This window comes from Strongylocentrotus purpuratus, unplaced genomic scaffold, assembly GCF_000002235.5.
Source record: "Strongylocentrotus purpuratus isolate Spur 01 unplaced genomic scaffold, Spur_5.0 spur5_scaffold_12, whole genome shotgun sequence".
NCBI lineage: Eukaryota > Metazoa > Echinodermata > Echinoidea > Camarodonta > Strongylocentrotidae > Strongylocentrotus > Strongylocentrotus purpuratus.
This window is the reverse complement of record NW_022145597.1, coordinates 5,906,793-5,926,402: the sequence shown is the minus strand read 5'-3', so window position 1 is coordinate 5,926,402 and position 19,610 is coordinate 5,906,793. Positions and strand designations below refer to the sequence as shown.

The following is a 19,610-nucleotide window of genomic DNA, read 5'->3' as shown; positions in this document are numbered from 1 at the left end:
TGCTCCGCCGACAATTGCTCCGCCTGAAGCGACAATTGCTCCGGTGACATTTGCTCCGCCGACAATTGCTCCGACGACATTTGCTCCGCATGAAGCGACACTTGCTCCGGTGACATTTGCTCCGACGACATTTGCTCCGCCCAAAAAGTGTCCCATTAAATACAAATGCTACTAGTACTACGACAAATGCTTCGCCGACAATATTTTTTTTCACGGGTTGTTTTTGTTTCTTTCTTTCTTTTTATGCCTCCGCCACCGAAGGTGGTGCCGGAGGCATCATGTTTTCGGGTTGTCCGTCCGTACGTCCGTACGTCCGTCCGTACGTCCGTCCGTACGTCCGTCCGTACGTCCGTCCGTACGTCCGTCCGTCCGTCCGTCCCGTTTGACCGTTATCACAATATCTCAAGAACCATTTAAGATTTAAACTTAAGACTCAGGAATAGTATTTATCACCATAGGAAGACGATCTGATTAGATTTTGGAGTACGTAGGTCAAAGGTCACAGGTCACAGAGGTCAACTTATGAAATTCCTTGTATTGAGTTTGTTAGCGCGATATCTCAAGAACCATTTGAGATTTAAACTTAAAACTTAAGGATAGTATGTATCACCATAGGAAGACGATCTGATTAGATTTTGGAGCACGTATGTCAAAGGTCAAGGGTCACAGAGGTCAACTTATGAAATTCCATACATTGAGATTGTTATCATGATATCTCAAGAACCACTGGAGATTTAAACTTCAAACTTAGTGATAGTGTGTATCACTATAGGAAAACAATCTGATTACATTTTGGAGCACGTAGGTCAAAGGTCAAAGGTCACAGGGCTCATTATGTATGCAAAAACAGCTTGTGATCGCGTTATCTGAACAACCGATTGATGGATTCCTGCCAAACTTTGGTCATGTATGTATCTTGCAGAGCTGATGAACTGATTAGATTTTGGGGTCACGAGGTCAAAGGTCACAGCGCACATAATGTATGCAAAAACAGCTCGTGATCGCGTTATCTGAACAACCGATTGATGGATTCCTGCCAAACTTTGGTCATGTATGTTACTTGCAGAGCTGATGAACTGATTAGATTTTGGGGTCATGAGGTAAAGGTCAAGGTCATGCGGCTCATTATGTATGCAAAAATAGCTTGTGATCGTATTATCATTAGAACAGATTGATGGATTCCTGCCAAACTTAGATCATTTATGTATCTTGCAGAGCCAATGAATGGTTCATAAGATCAAAGGTCATGGGCTCATTATGTATGCAAAAATAGCTTGTGGACGCATTCTCATTAGAACTGACAGATGGATTACTATTTAACTCAGGAAATCTTGCAGAGCCAATGAACTGAGTAGATTTTAGGGTCATGAGGTCAAAGATCAAAGGGTCATATATGTTTATGAGAAATTGCTTGTAATCACGATATTCTGAGAACATGTTAATGGATTACAATTGAACTTGAATTTGAAAAATTTCTTCCGTTTCGGTTTGTAAAATTGCTCTATGACGGAGGCATCATTTTCGACTGCGCGCAGTCGAATTCCATCTAGTTTTCTTCATTTTTTGAATGAATTTCATGACATTATGTAAATGAAATGAAATGAATGAATGTTGATAATGTGGGAGGAAAAAGCAGTTGCCAAAAGTCATTTCGAATATACTGAAATAACTTTCCATCTATCACTGTACGTCCCACATAATGTACACTAAACACTCATTACATGTCATGGGAAGTTTTTTTTTTAAAGTAGAGCAGCAAGCCACATTCCCCAATACGCGCATACCTCCTAGTTAATTTCAAACAGCTCATCAATATGTAAGACCTGAAATTACCTCAATGAAAGAAGACTAATAACATGAGAGGAAAGAAAAGAGCAAAAAAGACAACCGTTTTTTGCTATTCCCCATAATGTTTGATTTAAAAAAATAAAAAATAAAATTATAGCTCCTTACGCAAGTTCTCCGGCGAAAGATAATTACTCCGCTCAAAATCTGTTTCATGTATTACTCATTAGCTGATCCAAAGCTCAAGGCTATCTCTCTCTCTCTCTCTCTCTTTCTCTCTCTCCCATGCTCCTCCTTTTCCTGTTTACATCGTTTTCTTGTCTTCTTTGCTCTTTTCTTTCCTCTCATGCTATTAGTCTTCTTTCATTACCATCACTTCTTCTCTGCTCCCCCTCTCGAGTTCTATTTCTCTCGTGAAATTGAAACGTAAAGTAATACAATCATGTAGTACATTCTTGTTTAGAATAATATTTTCAATAATATCCAGTCCATTTTCTAAAGGTTTCTTTCCTTTAGTTAAGTGTATGTAGCTTTAATATATATATGTTAGTGTGCAAAACACTCCGTTTCATTCGAGTACTTTGTTTTCACTAAATAATTTAAGGGACTCACGAAGCCACCGGAAGAAGAGCAATTGGCTTATCATGAAGAACTAACATCAAACTGCAACAAAATGATTTTATAAATGTGAATAAGCAGAAAGGCTGCCATCTCATTTTCCCGTCTGAATGGGTTCTCTTCCTTACGTATATAAGTGCCCTTATTTTCTAAACTTTTTTTTTATATTTGTGTGTTTATTAAATTTTCAATCATATAAAACTTACATATTTACAAGTCATTGGTAATAATTAGACAAACAAAAAAACCAATATGTATAAGAACAACTAACAATAATGAAAGGACAAGAAAGTTATAAAAAAAAAACATTATAGTAAAAAAAAAAAAAATACACTGTACACATATAAATCATAGTTTGAACTCCAGTGCATAAAGGGGAGTGAGGGGGCACAGGAATAAAAGTTAAATCAACATGAGTATCATAAGTCAAATCGCCATTTCTTAAAATGCGAAACAAGCTTGTTCCTTTTTTTCGCTGAGAAATATTCAATATCTTTTTGTTTCTTTATAAAACTCTTAAAAAGATCAACACTTGGTAAATCCCCCTTACTTATTTTCTAAACTTCCATGATGACCTATTACATTGTATAATGCTTTACCTAGTAAGATGCATTGATCGAGGTAATTTCAGGTATTACATATTGATGAGCTACTTGAAATTAACTAGGAGGTATGCGCGTATTGGGGAATGTGGCTTGCTGCTCTACTTTTTTTAAAAAACTTCCCACGACATGTAATGAGTGTTTAGTATACATTATATGGGACGTACAGTGATAGATGGAAAGTTATTTCAGTATATTCGAAATGACTTTTAGGTAACTCCTTTTTCCTCCCACTTCATCAACATTCATTCATTTCATTTCATCTACATTATTTCAAGAAATGCATTCAGAAAATGAAGAAGAAAAAAAGAAACGAAAAAAATAGGTGTAAAGAAAATATTGTCGGCGAAGCATTTGTCGTAGTACTAGTAACATTTGTAGTTTATGGGACACTTTTTGGGCGGAGCAAATGTCGTCGGAGCAAATGTCGGCGGAGCAATTGTCGCTTCAGGCGGAGCAATTGTCGGCGGAGCAATTGTCGGCGGAGCAAATGTCGGTGGAGCAAATGTCGGCGGAGCAAATGTCGGCGGAGCAATTGTCGCTTCAGGCGGAGCAATTGTCGGCGGAGCAATTGTCGGCGGAGCAAATGTCGGCGGAGCAATTGTCGCTTCAGGCGGAGCAAATGTCGGCGGAGCAATTGTCGCTTCAGGCGGAGCAATTGTCGGCGGAGCAATTGTCGCTTCAGGCGGAGCAAATGTCGGCGGAGCAAGTGTCGCTTCAGGCGGAGCAAATGTCGGCGGAGCAAATGTCGGCGGAGCAATTGTCGCGTTTTGCGGAGCAATTGACGGCGGAGCAATTGTCGGCGGAGCAATTGTCGGCGGAGCAATTGTCGGCGGAGCATCTGTCGGCGGAGCAATTGTCGGCGGAGCAACTGTCGGCGGAGCAACTGTCGGCGGAGCAACTGTCGGCGGAGCATTTGACGTCGGAGCAAATGTCGCGGAGCAAATGTCGCGGAGCAATTGTCGCGTTTTGCGGAGTAAATGTCGGCGGAGCAATCGTCGGCGGAGCATGTGTCGGGTTACCGATACTGTACGTAGTAAGGCATACAACTTAGTGCTGTATATTGAATTTCCGACATGTCATGAATATAATAAAGCTTCCTAAGATACAAATGGGTTTCATAAATATCAATTTATCTTCTTTTCATTGATTTTCGTTGGATTTTACGTGTTTTAAGTTATCAAAACATGCACCTCCCTGTAGATGTGCCCGCCTCCCGCTAAATGTGCCCGAGATAGGGGAAATGTAGTGAGGCATACAACCAGGGGCGTAGACAACGGGGGGGATGAGGGGGATGCATCCCCCCCCCCCACCTCACAAGGTGGGGGGGATGGCATGTACAATCATCCCCCCCAGGTTTTGGGGAATGATATTTGCTTACTTAATAAGTTATAATGATGATAATAATAGTAATAATAATAATGATAACAATTATAATATTAATAATAATAATAATTATGATGATGATAATAATAATCCTCATCATTATTGTAATTGTGTTTATTGTTATTAGCCGCATTCACAAGGTGAAAGCCAATTCAGACGGTAAGAAAAAGAAAATCTTACAAGTATTTTGTGGTTATCTTGTGGTTTGGAAACCACAAGATAACCACAAGATTAAACAGGCGCGGATCTACGGGGGAGGTTTAGGGGGTTTAAACCCCCCCTTGGGCGGCCCAAAAAACAAACAAACAAAAAAAGGGAAAAAAAAGAAAAAAAAAAGAAAAAAAAGAAAAATGAACGCACGCTGGAGAGAAACCCTTTCAAGTGCAAATATTGTGAGAAGATATTCAACTCATCTGGTAACTTAACCAAACACATGATAACTCTGGATATAACTGTGTATTTAACTGTTACTTGATTTAAAAAGACGTTATCATGCACTGCTTTTTATGGTCTCCATTGTGTTAATAGATGCCAGGAAAACATCACTTACGGGGTTCAAATAAACACCCCCAAAAAAAATCGGCTCGCCGCTTCGCGGCTCGTGGACGATGCTCCGCATCGTCATTATTTTGGTCACCCCCCCCTTAGCAAAAAGCTAGATCCGTCCCTGAGTCATCCCCCCAGGTGTACAAACCTGTCTACGCCACTGCATACAACTACGGTTGTATATTGAATTTCCGTCATGTCATGGATATAATAAAGCTTCCTAAGATACAATTGAGTTTCACAAATATCAATTTATCTTCTTTTCATGGATTTTCTTTGGATTCTACGTGTTTTACGTTGTCAAACAACCACCTCCCTGTAGATGTGCCCGCCTCCCGCTACATGTGCCCGCGAGATAGGGTAAATGTATTGAGGTATACAACCAGTGTTGTATATTGAATTTCCGTCATGTCATGAATATAATAAAGCTCCTAAGATACAAATGAGTTTCATAAATATTAATTTATCTTCTTTTCATGGATTTTCTTTGGATTCTACGTGTTTGACGTTGTCAAACAACCACCTCCCTGTAGATGTGCCCGCCTTTGTGCTCGGAGATAGGGGATATGTAGTAAGGCATACAACTTAGTGTTGTAGCCTATATTGAATTTCCGACATGTCATGAATATAATAAAGCTTCATAAGATACAAATGAGTTTCATAAATATCAATTTATCTTCTTTTCATGGATTTTCTTTGGATTCTACGTGTTTTACGTTGTCAAATAACCACCTCCCTGTAGATGTGCCCGCCTCCCGCTACATGTGCCCGAGATAGGGGATATGTACAACTTAGTGTTGTAGCCTATATTGAATTTCCGTCGTGTCATGGATATAATAAAGCTTCCTAAGATACAATTGAGTCTCACAAATATCAATTTATCTTCTTTTCATGGATTTTCTTTGGATTCTACGTGTTTTACGTTGTCAAACAACCACCTCCCTGTAGATGTGCCCGCCTTTGTGCCAGAGATAGGGGATATGTAGTAAGGCATACAACTTAGTGTTGTAGCCTATATTGAATTTCCGACATGTCATGAATATAATAAAGCTTCATAAGATACAAATGAGTTTCATAAATATCAATTTATCTTCTTTTCATGGATTTTCTTTGGATTCTACGTGTTTTACGTTGTCAAATAATCACCTCCCTGTAGATGTGCCCGCCTCCCGCTACATGTGCCCGAGATAGTGTTGTAGCCTATATTGAATTTCCGTCGTGTCATGGATATAATAAAGCTTCCTAAGATACAATTGAGTCTCACAAATATCAATTTATCTTCTTTTCATGGATTTTCTTTGGATTCTACGTGTTTTACGTTGTCAAACAACCACCTCCCTGTAGATGTGCCCGCCTTCCTCTACATTGTGCCCGAGATAGGGGAAATGAAGTGAGGCATACAACTAGTGTTGTATATTGAATTTCCGTCGTGTCATGGATATAATAAAGCTTCCTAAGATACAATTGAGTTTCACAAATATCAATTTATCTTCTTTTCATTGATTTCTTTGGATTCTACGTGTTTTACGTTGTCAAATAACCACCTCCATGTAGATGTGCCCGCCTCCCGCTACATGTGCCCGATATAGGGGGAGTGTAGAAAATAGGTTATAAATTGAATTTCCGACATGAACGTAAAGGATGTCATTTCACCATTATTTGTAAACAACCGTTATGGAATTAGAAATAAACCACGTTTGAATTTTATTTCCCCAACCCCCCCCCCCCCCCGATCTACACCTTGTTGGAATTGCAACTGATATCCCTTACCTTTCTTCATTCTTTTTTTTCTTCTTTTTCTTTCTCTCCTCTTTCCCTTTCCCTTCCCTTCCTTCCCTCTCTCTCTTTTAGATTTGCTGGGGGTGGGGGGCAAGGTCATTTTGACCCCCACCCGCTCCACACATTGTTGGCGGGATTAACCGCAACTGATCTCCCCTTCTTTTCTCCCTTTTCTTTTCTTCTTCCTCTTTTTTGTTCCCTTTTAGCTCTCCTCTTTTCCTTTTCATTCCTTTTCTCTCTTTTTTAGCAGGGACGGGGTGGGGGGGGGGGGGGTGGGGGGCAAGGGCCTTCCCCCCTATCCACAACTTGTTGGCGGGAAAATTGCAACTGATATCCCCCTTCTTTTCTTTTCTTCTTCCTCTTTTTTGTTCCCTTTTAGCTCTCCTCTTTTCCTTTTCATTCCTTTTCTCTTTTTTTAGCAGGGACGGGGGGGGGGGGGGGGGGTGGGGGGCAAGGGCCTTCCCCCCTATCCACAACTTGTTGGCGGGAAAATTGCAACTGATATCCCCCTTCTTTTCTTTTCTTCTTCCTCTTTTTTGTTCCCTTTTAGCTCTCCTCTTTTCCTTTTCATTCCTTTTCTCTTTTTTTAGCAGGGACGGGGTGGGGGGGGGGGGTGGGGGGCAAGGGCCTTCCCCCCTATCCACAACTTGTTGGCGGGAAAATTGCAACTGATATCCCCCTTCTTTTCTTTTCTTCTTCCTCTTTTTTCCTTCCCTTTATCTCCTCTTTTCCTTTTTTCTTTCCCTTTCCTTCCTTCTCTTTTATTTTTGGATTTGGGGGGGGGGGGCAACAGCCTGGAAGGCAAGTCCCCCCCCCCCCCCCGATCTCCTTCTTCCCTCTTTTCTTTTCTTCTTCCTCTTCTTTTTTCCCTTTCTCTCTTTCCCTTTCCCTTCTTTTCCTTCTCGCTCTCTCCTTTTTTTTGGGGGGGGGGGGGGGCTGGGGGGCTCGGCCCTCCCTTGATCCGCGCTTGGTAACACCTACCTTTTAACTTTGTTTAACAGTGTAGAGGCCTGTATTTAAAATCAGTATCCTTTGATTGTTGATTATTACTCAGTATACTTTTGAGTAATTTATTTGTTTGATAATGATTCATTTGACGGACTACTTTCTTTGGGTATGTTAATGTTTTCTGTAAGGTAATTTGTTTGTGTAAATATAATATAACAGTGTTTCAAGAACGAAACAGTGCATACGAGCAGGGGCGTTTCCAAAGAGGGGAGTGTGGGGGTGCGACAACCCCCCCCCCCCCCCCACCTGTCAGGATATTGTCGGTAAAATTGCGCTGCCGTCGGGAAAAAAGAGATAAGGGGGGGGGGGAAGAAAGAGAGGGAAAGAAAAGAAAAGAAAATAGGAAAATGAAAAGAAAGGAAAGAAAGGATAGGAAAGGAAAAAAAGGGAAAAGAAAGGAGAGAGAAAAAGAGGGAGGAGAGGAAAGAAAGGAAAAGAAAGAAAAGGAAAAAAAGGAAAAAGGAAGAAGAAAACAAAAAGAGAAAAAGGAAACAAGTGGAGGTAAGAGCCTGATAGAGGAGGGGTGGGAGTAAACGAGAGAGGGGGTTGTTGGGTGGAGTTGTCTCGTCGAGGGAGCAAGAAAGATACGCATAGATATAATTATATAAATTAATGTCTGGCTACACCATTATCTCGGGCACATGTAGCGGGAGGCGGGCACATCTACAGGGAGGTGGTTATTTGACAACGTAAAACACGTAGAATCCAAAGAAATCAATGAAAAGAAGATAAATTGATATTTGTGAAACTCAATTGTATCTTAGGAAGCTTTATTATATCCATGACACGACGGAAATTCAATATACAACACTAGTTGTATGCCTCACTTCATTTCCCCTATCTCGGGCACATGTAGCGGGAGGCGGGCACATCTACAGGGAGGTGATTGTTAGACAACGTAAAACACGTAGAATCCAAAGAAAATCCATGAAAAGAAGATAAATTAATATTTATGAAACTCATTTGTATCTTAGGAGCTTTATTATATTCATGACATGTCGGAAATTCAATATACAACACTGGTTGTATGCCTCAATACATTTCCCCTATCTCGGGCACATGTAGCGGGAGGCGGGCACATCTACAGGGAGGTGGTTGTTTGACAACGTAAAACACGTAGAATCCAAAGAAAATCCATGAAAAGAAGATAAATTGATATTTGTGAAACTCATATATAAGGGAGCTTTAATGTTACATCCGTGAACTCTCGGATATTGAATATAGAATACTATTTTATTACACTAACTCGATCCCTATCTCCATCGGGCACATGTAGAGGTAGGCGGGCACATCTACAGGGAGGTGGTTTAGCCGACGACCGAGTTGGTCACTTGTTTTTTGGAGTTAAAAAGCGACCAAAAGAATCGCCAATTTTGTATAAACTGTATCAAAAATGTATCAAAATCCACACTAAATAAATTTACTTAACACTCAAACACTTCTACCTCATAATCACGGACAATACAAATGTATAATGGTAAGATTTTGCCCTGATTTGTGTTGCACGTATTACCTTCATTGAACAGTCATGACCCCAATTCTGCACGTACGTACGTACGTACGATCGTACGCGCGCAGTCAAGAATATCAATATTCATGACTTGACAAGACGTCACTGATATGCATATTCATTGACCTCCTTGTAGATGTGCCCGATTAGAGGCTACCGGTTTATACATGTATTAACAGACAGTAATATTGTAACAAATTTCAAACCCATCGCATTTCTTTTTTCCGGTCAATTCAATATGTGTATTCCCTTTTTAAAGTTACACATACGTGCATCGGTGAGCTCGAACAAGGGCCGTTATAATAAACTTGTTTACTTGCAATCCCACCTTGAGAGTAGCACCTTTGTGTTAACTGTAGACACATAGGCATAGGCTATATGCGGTATTCCACTGTTACACTTAAGTACCCGCTAGTGTAAGTGAATACTTCACTTTGTAATCGTATTCCTCGGTAGGTATTGTGTGCCACTGTCATTATTGTCAAGAACCAACTTTTGAGCACAAGAGTGCCGGTACATTAGATTTGGATGAAAATTTGTATTCAGAGATTTTGTGCATTACAAGCTATTGGCAGGTATTTCATTTAGTGGTAGCTCAACTTAACTTCTTTAACCCAATGACCCCAGTTCACAAAGGTGGTTTAAATCTCCATTTACATAACCCGTCGTCTGAAATTAGCACAAAATAAGCGTGACACAGTCAGAGGTTCAATATTAGATGCACGCAAGGTAAGGCACACTTACGGTAATTTGCGCTTAGAGTGCAGTTTTCTTATGTTCTAAATGAATCACCTTTACCTCCTCAAGTTGGCAACAATTATTTGTATTTCCTACTCATGCATAGTGTAGAAAAATAAAAATGTGTATTACATTAAACTGTGAATGAAAATCCCCCCAAATCAACAAGAAATTGCCAATTTGTACACAAATATGATTATTAATTTCAATCTGCCATAAAAGTTCAGAGATTTCAATGATTACTGTAATTCGGAGCATTTTGGATCAAGAGATAAAAATTAAAACATCACTGAAGGTGACACCAAACTGCTATGGGTTATTTCATGATGGCTTTATCAATGAGTTAAAGGGGCAAATCACCTAGTATTTGCATTGCAGTGGAGCATTCTCTGAAGGAAGGAAATCAGTTGGACACAGTGGCATTATGGGTCTTATACCAGGAACTACTTCCTTGTGTTTTAAAGGGGAAAATTATGTTGGATAGTTTATTTTATATCTACCGTCAAATCTGTGTCTCGTCTGTTTAGAGCCAGAAAGGTGTTAAGTCGTATTGATTCAGAGCCCTAAAGTAATATGCCAAATGCATGAGTAGAATTTTTGTTTCATGACTACATGTATGTTGCATTTGATGCTTGGAATTGTAAAAAGGAAAATAAGCTCTAGAATCCTTAAAATAGCAACATGTTGAGAGATTCAAAATCTTTGTTTTTCAAACCAAACTTAGCCATTTATTCAACTTCTCATTAACATTCTCGCCCATCACGGCCCATGTATATTATTCTAAGAGAACAACGTAGCAATAAAAAAACAATATTATTGTTGCCAATTTGAAGAACAATATGTGATTAACCCTAAAAATAGACCCTATTATCCTGAAAGGGTTAACATAGTGTTAAGACCTTTGTGGCTCCAAACACATGAAGAACACCTGTGGAAAAGTAAGCGTCATTGCTTTTATAAAGCAGGGTTGTGTAATAAAACTTCAGTCAAATTTCCATTTGTACATCCGGTGATAGATCTTCAGTATTAAACGTGAACCTTGTATCATCAGACACCGTAGACACGTAGGATTTCTTTTTTGCTGTAAAATGTATATTCTGATATTAATATATTCTACATTAATATCACTGAAATTACTGGATAAAATAATAAAACAATTTAACTTACCAAATGTTTAAGCTGACCTGGATGATAAGAAAACTGGTTATTTTTGTATTAGCCATGAATGTAAACACAGATGTAATATTTACAGAAATGGACACAAAACAACACAACATGAACCACAAATTTATCATGTATTTAATTTGATATCTTTTGTATAGATTTTTTTTTTTCTCACATTTTCAACATCATAAATGCAGGGCAGGTATGGTAATTTATCTTGTATTGTGTGAGCACCTAAAAAATGTTTGCTACAATGCATAGTACAATGAGGCCTAAGTACAATATAACCAATGGTGCAGATTTCCATCTCCATTCATGTATGTGTGTATAATTTGGTTTTCAACGACTTGTATTACGGTAATCAGATCTGATTATAGCTAGAAACCAACCTTTAATGGCTCCATCTGGAAGACGAGACTTGAGATCGAACCCTGGGTTGTTATCTTGGTGGATCAGAGAATTCATCACTAGACTAACTCATTTATGCTTAATAAAAACAAGGAATTATTTTATATTCTATTTCACAGCATTCATGCCAGCTCAACCAGCTGCAGGGTCTGCCCCCTCTACCAACAACTTTGGGGCATTTGAGTCGGCGTTCGCCCCCCAGTCTGCCCCTGTCCCTGTTGTCTCCTCCGCCCCCCTCAACCCCACCGTGCAAGGTTTACAGGGGCTCTCCATCGCCAACGCAAGTCCTCCGTCAGGGGGCGCGGCTGGGTCAGTAGGCTCGTCGGGTGGGGACAAGTACGCTGCATTCGCTTCCCTGGACAGTACTCCGCCCCAGGAAAGTGCCAGCGTCAACTGGAGCGGAGGAGGAGGAGGGGGTAGAAGTGCATCTGGTGTTATCGACTGGGGTGGTGGTGGTAGTAGTGCAGCTCCTCCCAAGACTTCATCTAGCTCTGGATTCGATTGGGCTGGAGGGATGGCCAAGTCGTCACCGCAGGCGTTTCCAGGAACAGCCAGCGCATCAGCCACATCATTAGGGACGCCGTCCACGTCTTCATCACAACTGTTTGGCTCAGCACCTTTTGGTGCACAGCAAGGTTAGTGTCTTCTGACAGAGATTAATCTTAGGGGTCCAGTCTGCTTTGATAAATCATCTTTTGAAAGATTTATATTAATAGACCAGGGATGCCAGTTTTCAGGCAATAGCCTGAATTCAGGCCCTAGCGATTTATTTTCAGGTCATAGTTTAGGTCTTTTTGTGTACAAAATAGCTCATTCTAGGTGATTTGCAGGCCCTCTGAACAATTCCCTGCATAGATTCCTGGGGTCATATCCTTTTCTTTTCTGTCTTTCACCTCTTTGTACTTGTCACAGTGATTGAAATCTCAAAGAAAACACACCCTTTTGGTTTGTGTTCACATTGTTGTCTGTGTGAGTTGTCTGTTAGTGTTGACATGGTTGTCACTGTGAATCATTTGTTTGTTCTACCATATTTGTGTATTTATTAGACAGTAGCTTATTCTGATTAAGATCTGATATGATAATTAAAACACCTCTTCCTAAAGTAATGAACAGTTTCCTTTATACCACCCCTGCAAATTAAACTGTTTATTACTTTGGGAAGAGGTTAATACTCTTTAGTTTGTAACTTTGAAATTGTCAGGTGTTAAATGTAAAATAAAGGATGGGTACTTTGTATTTGAAGTAGGCAAGTCATAATTGATATTTACAACTCTTTTCCTTTCATCAGGAGCACCGCAGGGTAATCCCTTCATGGCTATGTCTTCAAGCGGTGCTACCCAACCAACAAGTACTATGGTAAACAACCCTTTCCTAGCAGGCGGAACCCAAGGGGCTCCTGCCCAAGCAAACGGACTCTTTGGTATGCAGCCAGCTGGAGCTCCAGGGATGCCTGCACAGAACCCTATGATGATGCCAGGAGCAGGTGGAGCCTTCAACCAGCAAATGCCTCAGCAACAACCTGGAGCCAATATGCAAATGAATGGAAGAGTAGGGGCAGGGTTTCCTCCTCAAGGACAGTTTGGCGCGGCTGGTGGTTTTGGTGCCATGCCTCAAGCTCAAGGTGTGATGCCTAATCAGTTTGCGATGGGTATGCCAGGAGGTCAGCAACCGCAGCAAACCCCTCAAGGAGGCTTAGGATTTGGGGGTGCGGGTATGGCCGCAATGGCAGGACTACAGTTTAATAAAATGGGCCAACCACAGCAGCAGCCGATGGGACAGTTTGGTGCACCTCAACAACCTACGCCGCAAGGTCAGCAACAGATGGCTGCATGGGGAGCAGCACCTAATGCAGTACCACAACAGAATCCTATGGCTCCTAATCCTTTCATGGTGAGTCAGGCTTGCATTTCACTTAAAGGCCCACTGCACTATTTGTAGCTACGTGCGCCCTCTACACTGTATATAACAAACAATGCCTAATCGGTGACCATTGGCCCCCCATGATCCTCTTTTTCTTATGTTAACTGAGAGCTGAGTTGATAAGATAACCACCTGTCCAGTGACCTTTCAGTGTGGTCTAATCTCTCCTGTAAACTAATACAGAAAAGCTTTAATACAATTCATATTGATATGTTGAGGTGTTTTGATATTGTGAATAAGTTAAATGGACTATAGACAACATGGTACTGTGTTCGAACTCCTGTCATAACCTGATGTCCTTTTGCAAGACAAACTGGCAATTGTCACTCTTGGCCCTAGTGAAGTATATGTCAATTGGTTCCTAGTAGGAAGTTCTGCATGCTTTATCTTGTAAGTACAGCTAGAGCCAGGGTATTAGCAGTATTCTATAGTTTGTATCCCTGGGGAAAAGTTTTGACTTTATCCAACTTCTGTAATTCATAAATTTAAAGTGGAAGACCACTCTGGCATCAAGATGATTTCAGTGAAAGTAGAATACTTGTGTTAACGGGTCATTGAAAGTTTGAGAAAAATAATTGACAAAGCTTTGAAGATTACTACTAACATTTAAAATTCAATGATTTCTTTTGACCAATTCCCCCAGGATCAACAATCCGAAGTGATTACCATTTTGTTATACTATCTCATCAGCAATGGGGTTGGGTTAGGTGTCCAGGGGGGTGTTTCATAAAGCTGTTCGTAAAGTTACGCATGACTTTACGAATGACTTGTGTATGAAAAGCCAAATGGGATGCTCAATCATTATTAACTGCATCAACTAAAGTTGAATTGTGCATATGTAGATTAACATTCTTATTATAACAAACATTTTCAATGCAAAGTCTATTTTTTGCTATAATTTAATTGAGGTTATTGGAAATATCAGAAAAAACTTTGGGCATCCTATCTGGCACTTCATATACAAGTCGTTCGTAAAGTCATGCCTAACTTTACGAACAGCTCTATGAAACACCCCCCTGGGGTAATTGTTTTAGAATCCATAACATGTAATCCTCTGTAGATTATTTTAATTTCATTCCGTGGCACTAATGTCCTTTGCCATTACATTAATCTACGATTGCCACTGAATTGATATGAGCGCTATGAAAATATCCAATATTATTATTATGATTATTATTATTATTATTATCATTGTTGTTATTATTATTGTTATTGTTATTATTATCATTATTATTATTATTATTATTATTATAATCACAATTATTATTTCCTGTCTCCTTTCCTCTCTTTACTTTTCTACCAGATGCAAGGGGGAGGAGGGTTCGGCGCCCAAGCTGCCCTTCCACCAAAGAGCAGTAACACCAGCAATCCATTCCTCTAATCATCACATCACCAACCAACCCACCTACATACGTCTTCATCCATCGAGACTAGACCTTAGTATCCCTAGAAGATGGCCAGTCCAGCCCCCTTCCATTTGAGAACAGCCAGGATTGGGTCATTAGAGAGAACAGGACTTTGCTGGATGCAACTGGAATCAACTGGAATCAACCGGAATCGGCTGGAATGAACTGGATTCAACTGGATTCATGATATTGGTGTTGTGGATGGAGCCCTTATGGCTGCTTTGAGTGGTGTTAGAGGCTCTTCTGTGGTGGACATGTTGATGTCCTACACCCAGTTGGCTCCAGCTTCAAGAGATCAGGGGGTGTTTCACAAAATCAGTGACAAATGACAGTTTCTGTTATAAGCTACTGAAATCCTTGCTTCTGATTGGTTATCAGCAGATTTGTCATTGATTTTTGTCATTTGTCATTGAAAAAAGGCTTTGTGAAACAGGTCCCAGGAATGCAGGTTATATGAAAATAGAACTGTCTGTAGATGTGAACTGAAATTGCAGACCTGGATGGAAGAAAAAGAGTCTCTGTTCCAAATCCCATCTTTTGACACAACTAAGAGATATTCCTAGAATCATTATGCCACTGACGTTGTCTGTAGTTTCTAGCATAGAAAAAACATTATTTCCCCTTTTCTCTACCCTCTCTCTTGTCCTCCTCTTTCCCTCTTTGTGACTGCAGTTATTCTACCAATACCAAATGAAAGCAGGAGAAAAGGGCCAGGCACATATCTCCAGTTAGAAATGACAATCTCGATGATTAAAATTGGTCCATTTAGAAAAGATACTGGATATCATGGTTGCCATTTGATTAATGCAATGAGCCTTCAGCATCAATTTTTCTATGACTCAGTACCCTTTCTACAGTGACCAAATTTATTATTATGGTTATCATTATTGATATCAACTACACGTGACAGGACATCAACCAGGTAAATTGGTTACAATAAAAGCACAAATTTAACAGTGAATTGTCTTTAGGAATGATTTGTCTTCTCTTTTTCTTATTGAAGCCAACTTCACTAATTCTAGAAATGGTAATCAAGGACCTAAATGTTCGGATTCTGATCGAAGCAAAAGATACTTTAAGCCTGCAAGATAGAAATATTTGTACACAGCGTTTAGAAATGTGATATTCTAACCAAGATCTTCATTCGGATATTCCATACACAGATTAGAATACTAGATAACACCCCATTGTATATCATCAGTATTTGAAATTAAATTCTGCTCTCTTTTTTCTGTTGTTATCATACCAAGGCTTTATTTTTATTTTTCTTCTATTTATTGGCGCTTCCACTATGTTGTCTCATTGACCACCAAGCATAAATGTGCTTTAGTTGGAATTATATGAATGTATGAAAACAAAACAATATCTCACATATCCTGTAGGCAGCCTCTTTATAATAATATAAATGTGATAATATTACATAATTTAGAAAACGCCTTTCCATAAGATACAGAGCCCATAAAACAGAAGTACGAGAAAGGAGAAGAGCCCCTTAACTTGCAGCTAAGGATGGTGTTGATGTATAAACGTTATCTATGAGGGCTTGATTTCAGAAAGTGTGGTATAAAGGCAAAGTTTAGTGTCTAAGACTATCAATGACATAGAAAATCTCCATGACACAGTTAAGCAGTTTATTGTGTATCAGACCTGATAATCAAGATTGCTGGATATGCCAACTATTAGCTAATTATTAAAACATATTTTGAATAATGTCATACTATTGCAAACTGTATGTGCTAGGGGCTTTTGCCTATTCCATGTGTCATTCAGTCTTGGTAACACTAAGTTTGCATGATGTTAGGATATGCCTCTTTATGATGATAGCGCTTGGAGTTCATTCAATATTGCTTGCATAGAAAGAAATACAAATGTCAAAGCTCCAGGGTCACCAGAAGTACACGTGTATCAGACTTTGGATCAAAGGTCATTCATGATATTGGTAAAAGTCAAAAAGATGGTGAAGTATGTTCACCTCATTTTATTATTTTCTCAACCCTCTTTTAAATCAAGGTACACAATCCTACCAAATTTGGCTCTGAAATGCCTGCAATTTTTGTTTGATTAAATAGTCGACATGTTTTTTATAAATTTTGTCAGGTACAAGACATAACTAGTATCTGTTATGGCTGAATATATCCTTATTTAATCTTGCAAGTAAAATTGTATCTAAGCTTGAAAAGTTTTGCCTGCATGATTCTGTCTTTTTACACCAAGTAATTCTCTAGAGAGAGAACACTAAAGAGATAAACATTGAAACCCCTCCCGCCAGATCGTCATCTATGAAATTAATCTTTCAAGGCTATTTGAAGAAAACTTCTTGTTGAAGAAAAGGCGCCTTTCCAATCAATTCCAGATCTTGACCAATATTCTGTGGCCTTGTTGAACTTTGAAAGTACAAATACCAAATGAATCCATACACAGTGTAGTAGAAACTTCAAATTGTTAACATAGGATGATAAATGTATTGTAGTTAACACGAGTTAAGAGGTTTTACCAGTTGAATTTGAGGGATGTATTTTTTAATCTCGAGAAACTTGAGAAGAGCAATTGGTAGTTTTAAATTACTACAGATGTTGGTCATCAACATAATTGTATTCTATTCCAGGAAAATTGCAGTTTGGTTGAAACTGAAGAATTATTAATCACTTTTAATTGCAATTATCACATGGGCATGAATTTTTAACACTAGAAATGTAGATTTGGAGGCAACAGTGAAATTCTAATTGATATGAGACAGTATAAAATATGAAATGAGAATCATTCCTTTAGAAAACCTAGATGGTTCCAAACGAAGTTGTCTTTTCTGTAGGATATTGTCCATATGTGTTACGTTTGTTTCATTTTCATTGCTAAGGGGCTCTTTTTCTCCTTTTTTTGTTTTTTCGCTGAAAGTAAAACTTTATTCAAAATGCTGTATATATATATATAGCATTTGGTATTTGAGCTTAAAAGAGGCCGATATTTTGATACTGTGTGTGCATAAATACATTTTAACAATTTGTTAGGGCCTGGTCCTGAATCCCTTGCGAGCAGAATCTTTATCTCTCTGTCAGGTTAGATTTTCAATTACAGTCAAACTTGTCTTGGCGGCCACCTCCCTATAAAGGCCACAATGAACATCCATGTATTTTGTCTCCCTCAAGAAACAAATGCATGTTGTAAAACCTGTCTACAGTGGCCACTTTTTCTGTTTCCCTTGGATATCCTTAATAGACAGGTTCGACCATATTAGAAAAAGGTTTAATAGTTTATTGTCTGTTTGGAGCGAGTAGGCTGTTTACTCTGAGTAACATAGAAATTTACCCTCTTGTGGCTCCAAACAGACTTAAGTATATTATTATTAAACTGTCAAACAATATCCCATCTCCGTTCATCTGTCTAGAAATTACACGGTTTTGATCTTGCTTTAAATGAAAATGTGGTAGGTTATCAAGATGATATATGTAAGCAACCCAGGCTAGAAATTCAATATCTATTCATACAAATTATACTCAACCCATTAGCCTCTGATTTATTGTGGCATTGTGCTGGAGATCAACTGTTGCATGACAGCTTTACCAGAGCATAACCTACCTGGGCCCCTTTTCATAAAGAGTTGTGATTGGTCTGAATCAATTGCAAGTCCTTCAATCAATCGCAAGTTTACAATCAATCGCAAGTTTACAATCTCCTGTCTCTTAAATACATAGTTGCGATTTATTTATTATTCGCAAATAAATATCAACTCTTTATGAAGCGCAGCCCTGGTTACATAGGCATGTTATAAAACCCATCCTTTTTAATATATCAAGTTAGTTATCTCTTGCCTAGTATATATTTATTCCTAAATGACCAATAACCCCTTTTATGAATTATCCATTAGTTATGCATCATTAGCACCAACATTAACCCCATTTTCTAATCTCATTTTGATATTTACAAGTCCATTATTAACATTATATTTGGCTCATTTATTGTGTAACTTGACAGTAAATTATATTTCCGAATATCATTTAACCATTTATGATTATCTGTCATTCAAGTATTTATATGTTGTTCATTTTCATTTTAGTATATATTTTTGAATTGTCATCTCTCCTTTCTAAACACCCCAGTACTTTATATGTGCTGCACTAAGCTCTTCAAGACGGCACATATATTTACATTTTTGTTCATGGAGCTTATGTTTAGCATATACTGTAAAGGAATTCATATATATTTTGTTTATTAAAATGCTTATTTAAATTTTGTCATATGCTGTACATGTATAAATTAATTAACAAATGTGTATTAATTTCTTGAGAATGATCACCATCGAGGTGTGATGATCGTATCTTTGTCTAATCCAAATTCATGTACATGGTTTATAGAACTTTTTTTGGAATGGAGAATGGTTCTGTGCACTCGGAGGCTAGCTGTAAAATGTGCGATATATGAAATAAAATGTTCTTGTTCTTTTACATATGTTTTTTGTATTTCATATTGTGAAGGGCATTGTTTTTCAGAGTATACTATTAAGGTCACAGTTATCATTTCTACCGAATGCAATCTTAAAGCATTGCAGTGGCATGCTTGTAATTTGAATACATTTATGAAATGGTCCTTTTTTCATAGCACTTCAGTTCATACCAGTATTATTTTTTATAAGCCAATGAGAATATTGATTTTCTTGGCTTTTGTCAACAAATTTCTGTACAACTTTGGCGATCATTATTCACGTTAAATGATAACACACACTTTGCACATCAAATGGCCCTGTCA

At 38.7% G+C, this 19,610-nt stretch overlaps 1 protein-coding gene across 3 annotated transcripts in view; it reads left to right on the top strand.

Annotated features, from left to right (window-relative positions):
* Positions 1-19,313, top strand: part of LOC576314 (arf-GAP domain and FG repeat-containing protein 1) — a 31,790-nt gene extending 12,477 nt beyond the window's left edge. For all 3 annotated transcript variants that reach the window (XM_030981680.1, XM_030981679.1, XM_030981681.1), the window contains 3 exons: positions 11,664-12,179; positions 12,833-13,434; positions 14,768-19,313. In XM_030981680.1, coding sequence (XP_030837540.1) covers positions 11,664-12,179; positions 12,833-13,434; positions 14,768-14,845 — 1,196 coding nt within the window. In that variant the 3' untranslated portion in view covers positions 14,846-19,313. The remainder of the gene's footprint in view (positions 1-11,663; positions 12,180-12,832; positions 13,435-14,767) is intronic.
* Positions 19,314-19,610: the final 297 nt, after the last annotated feature.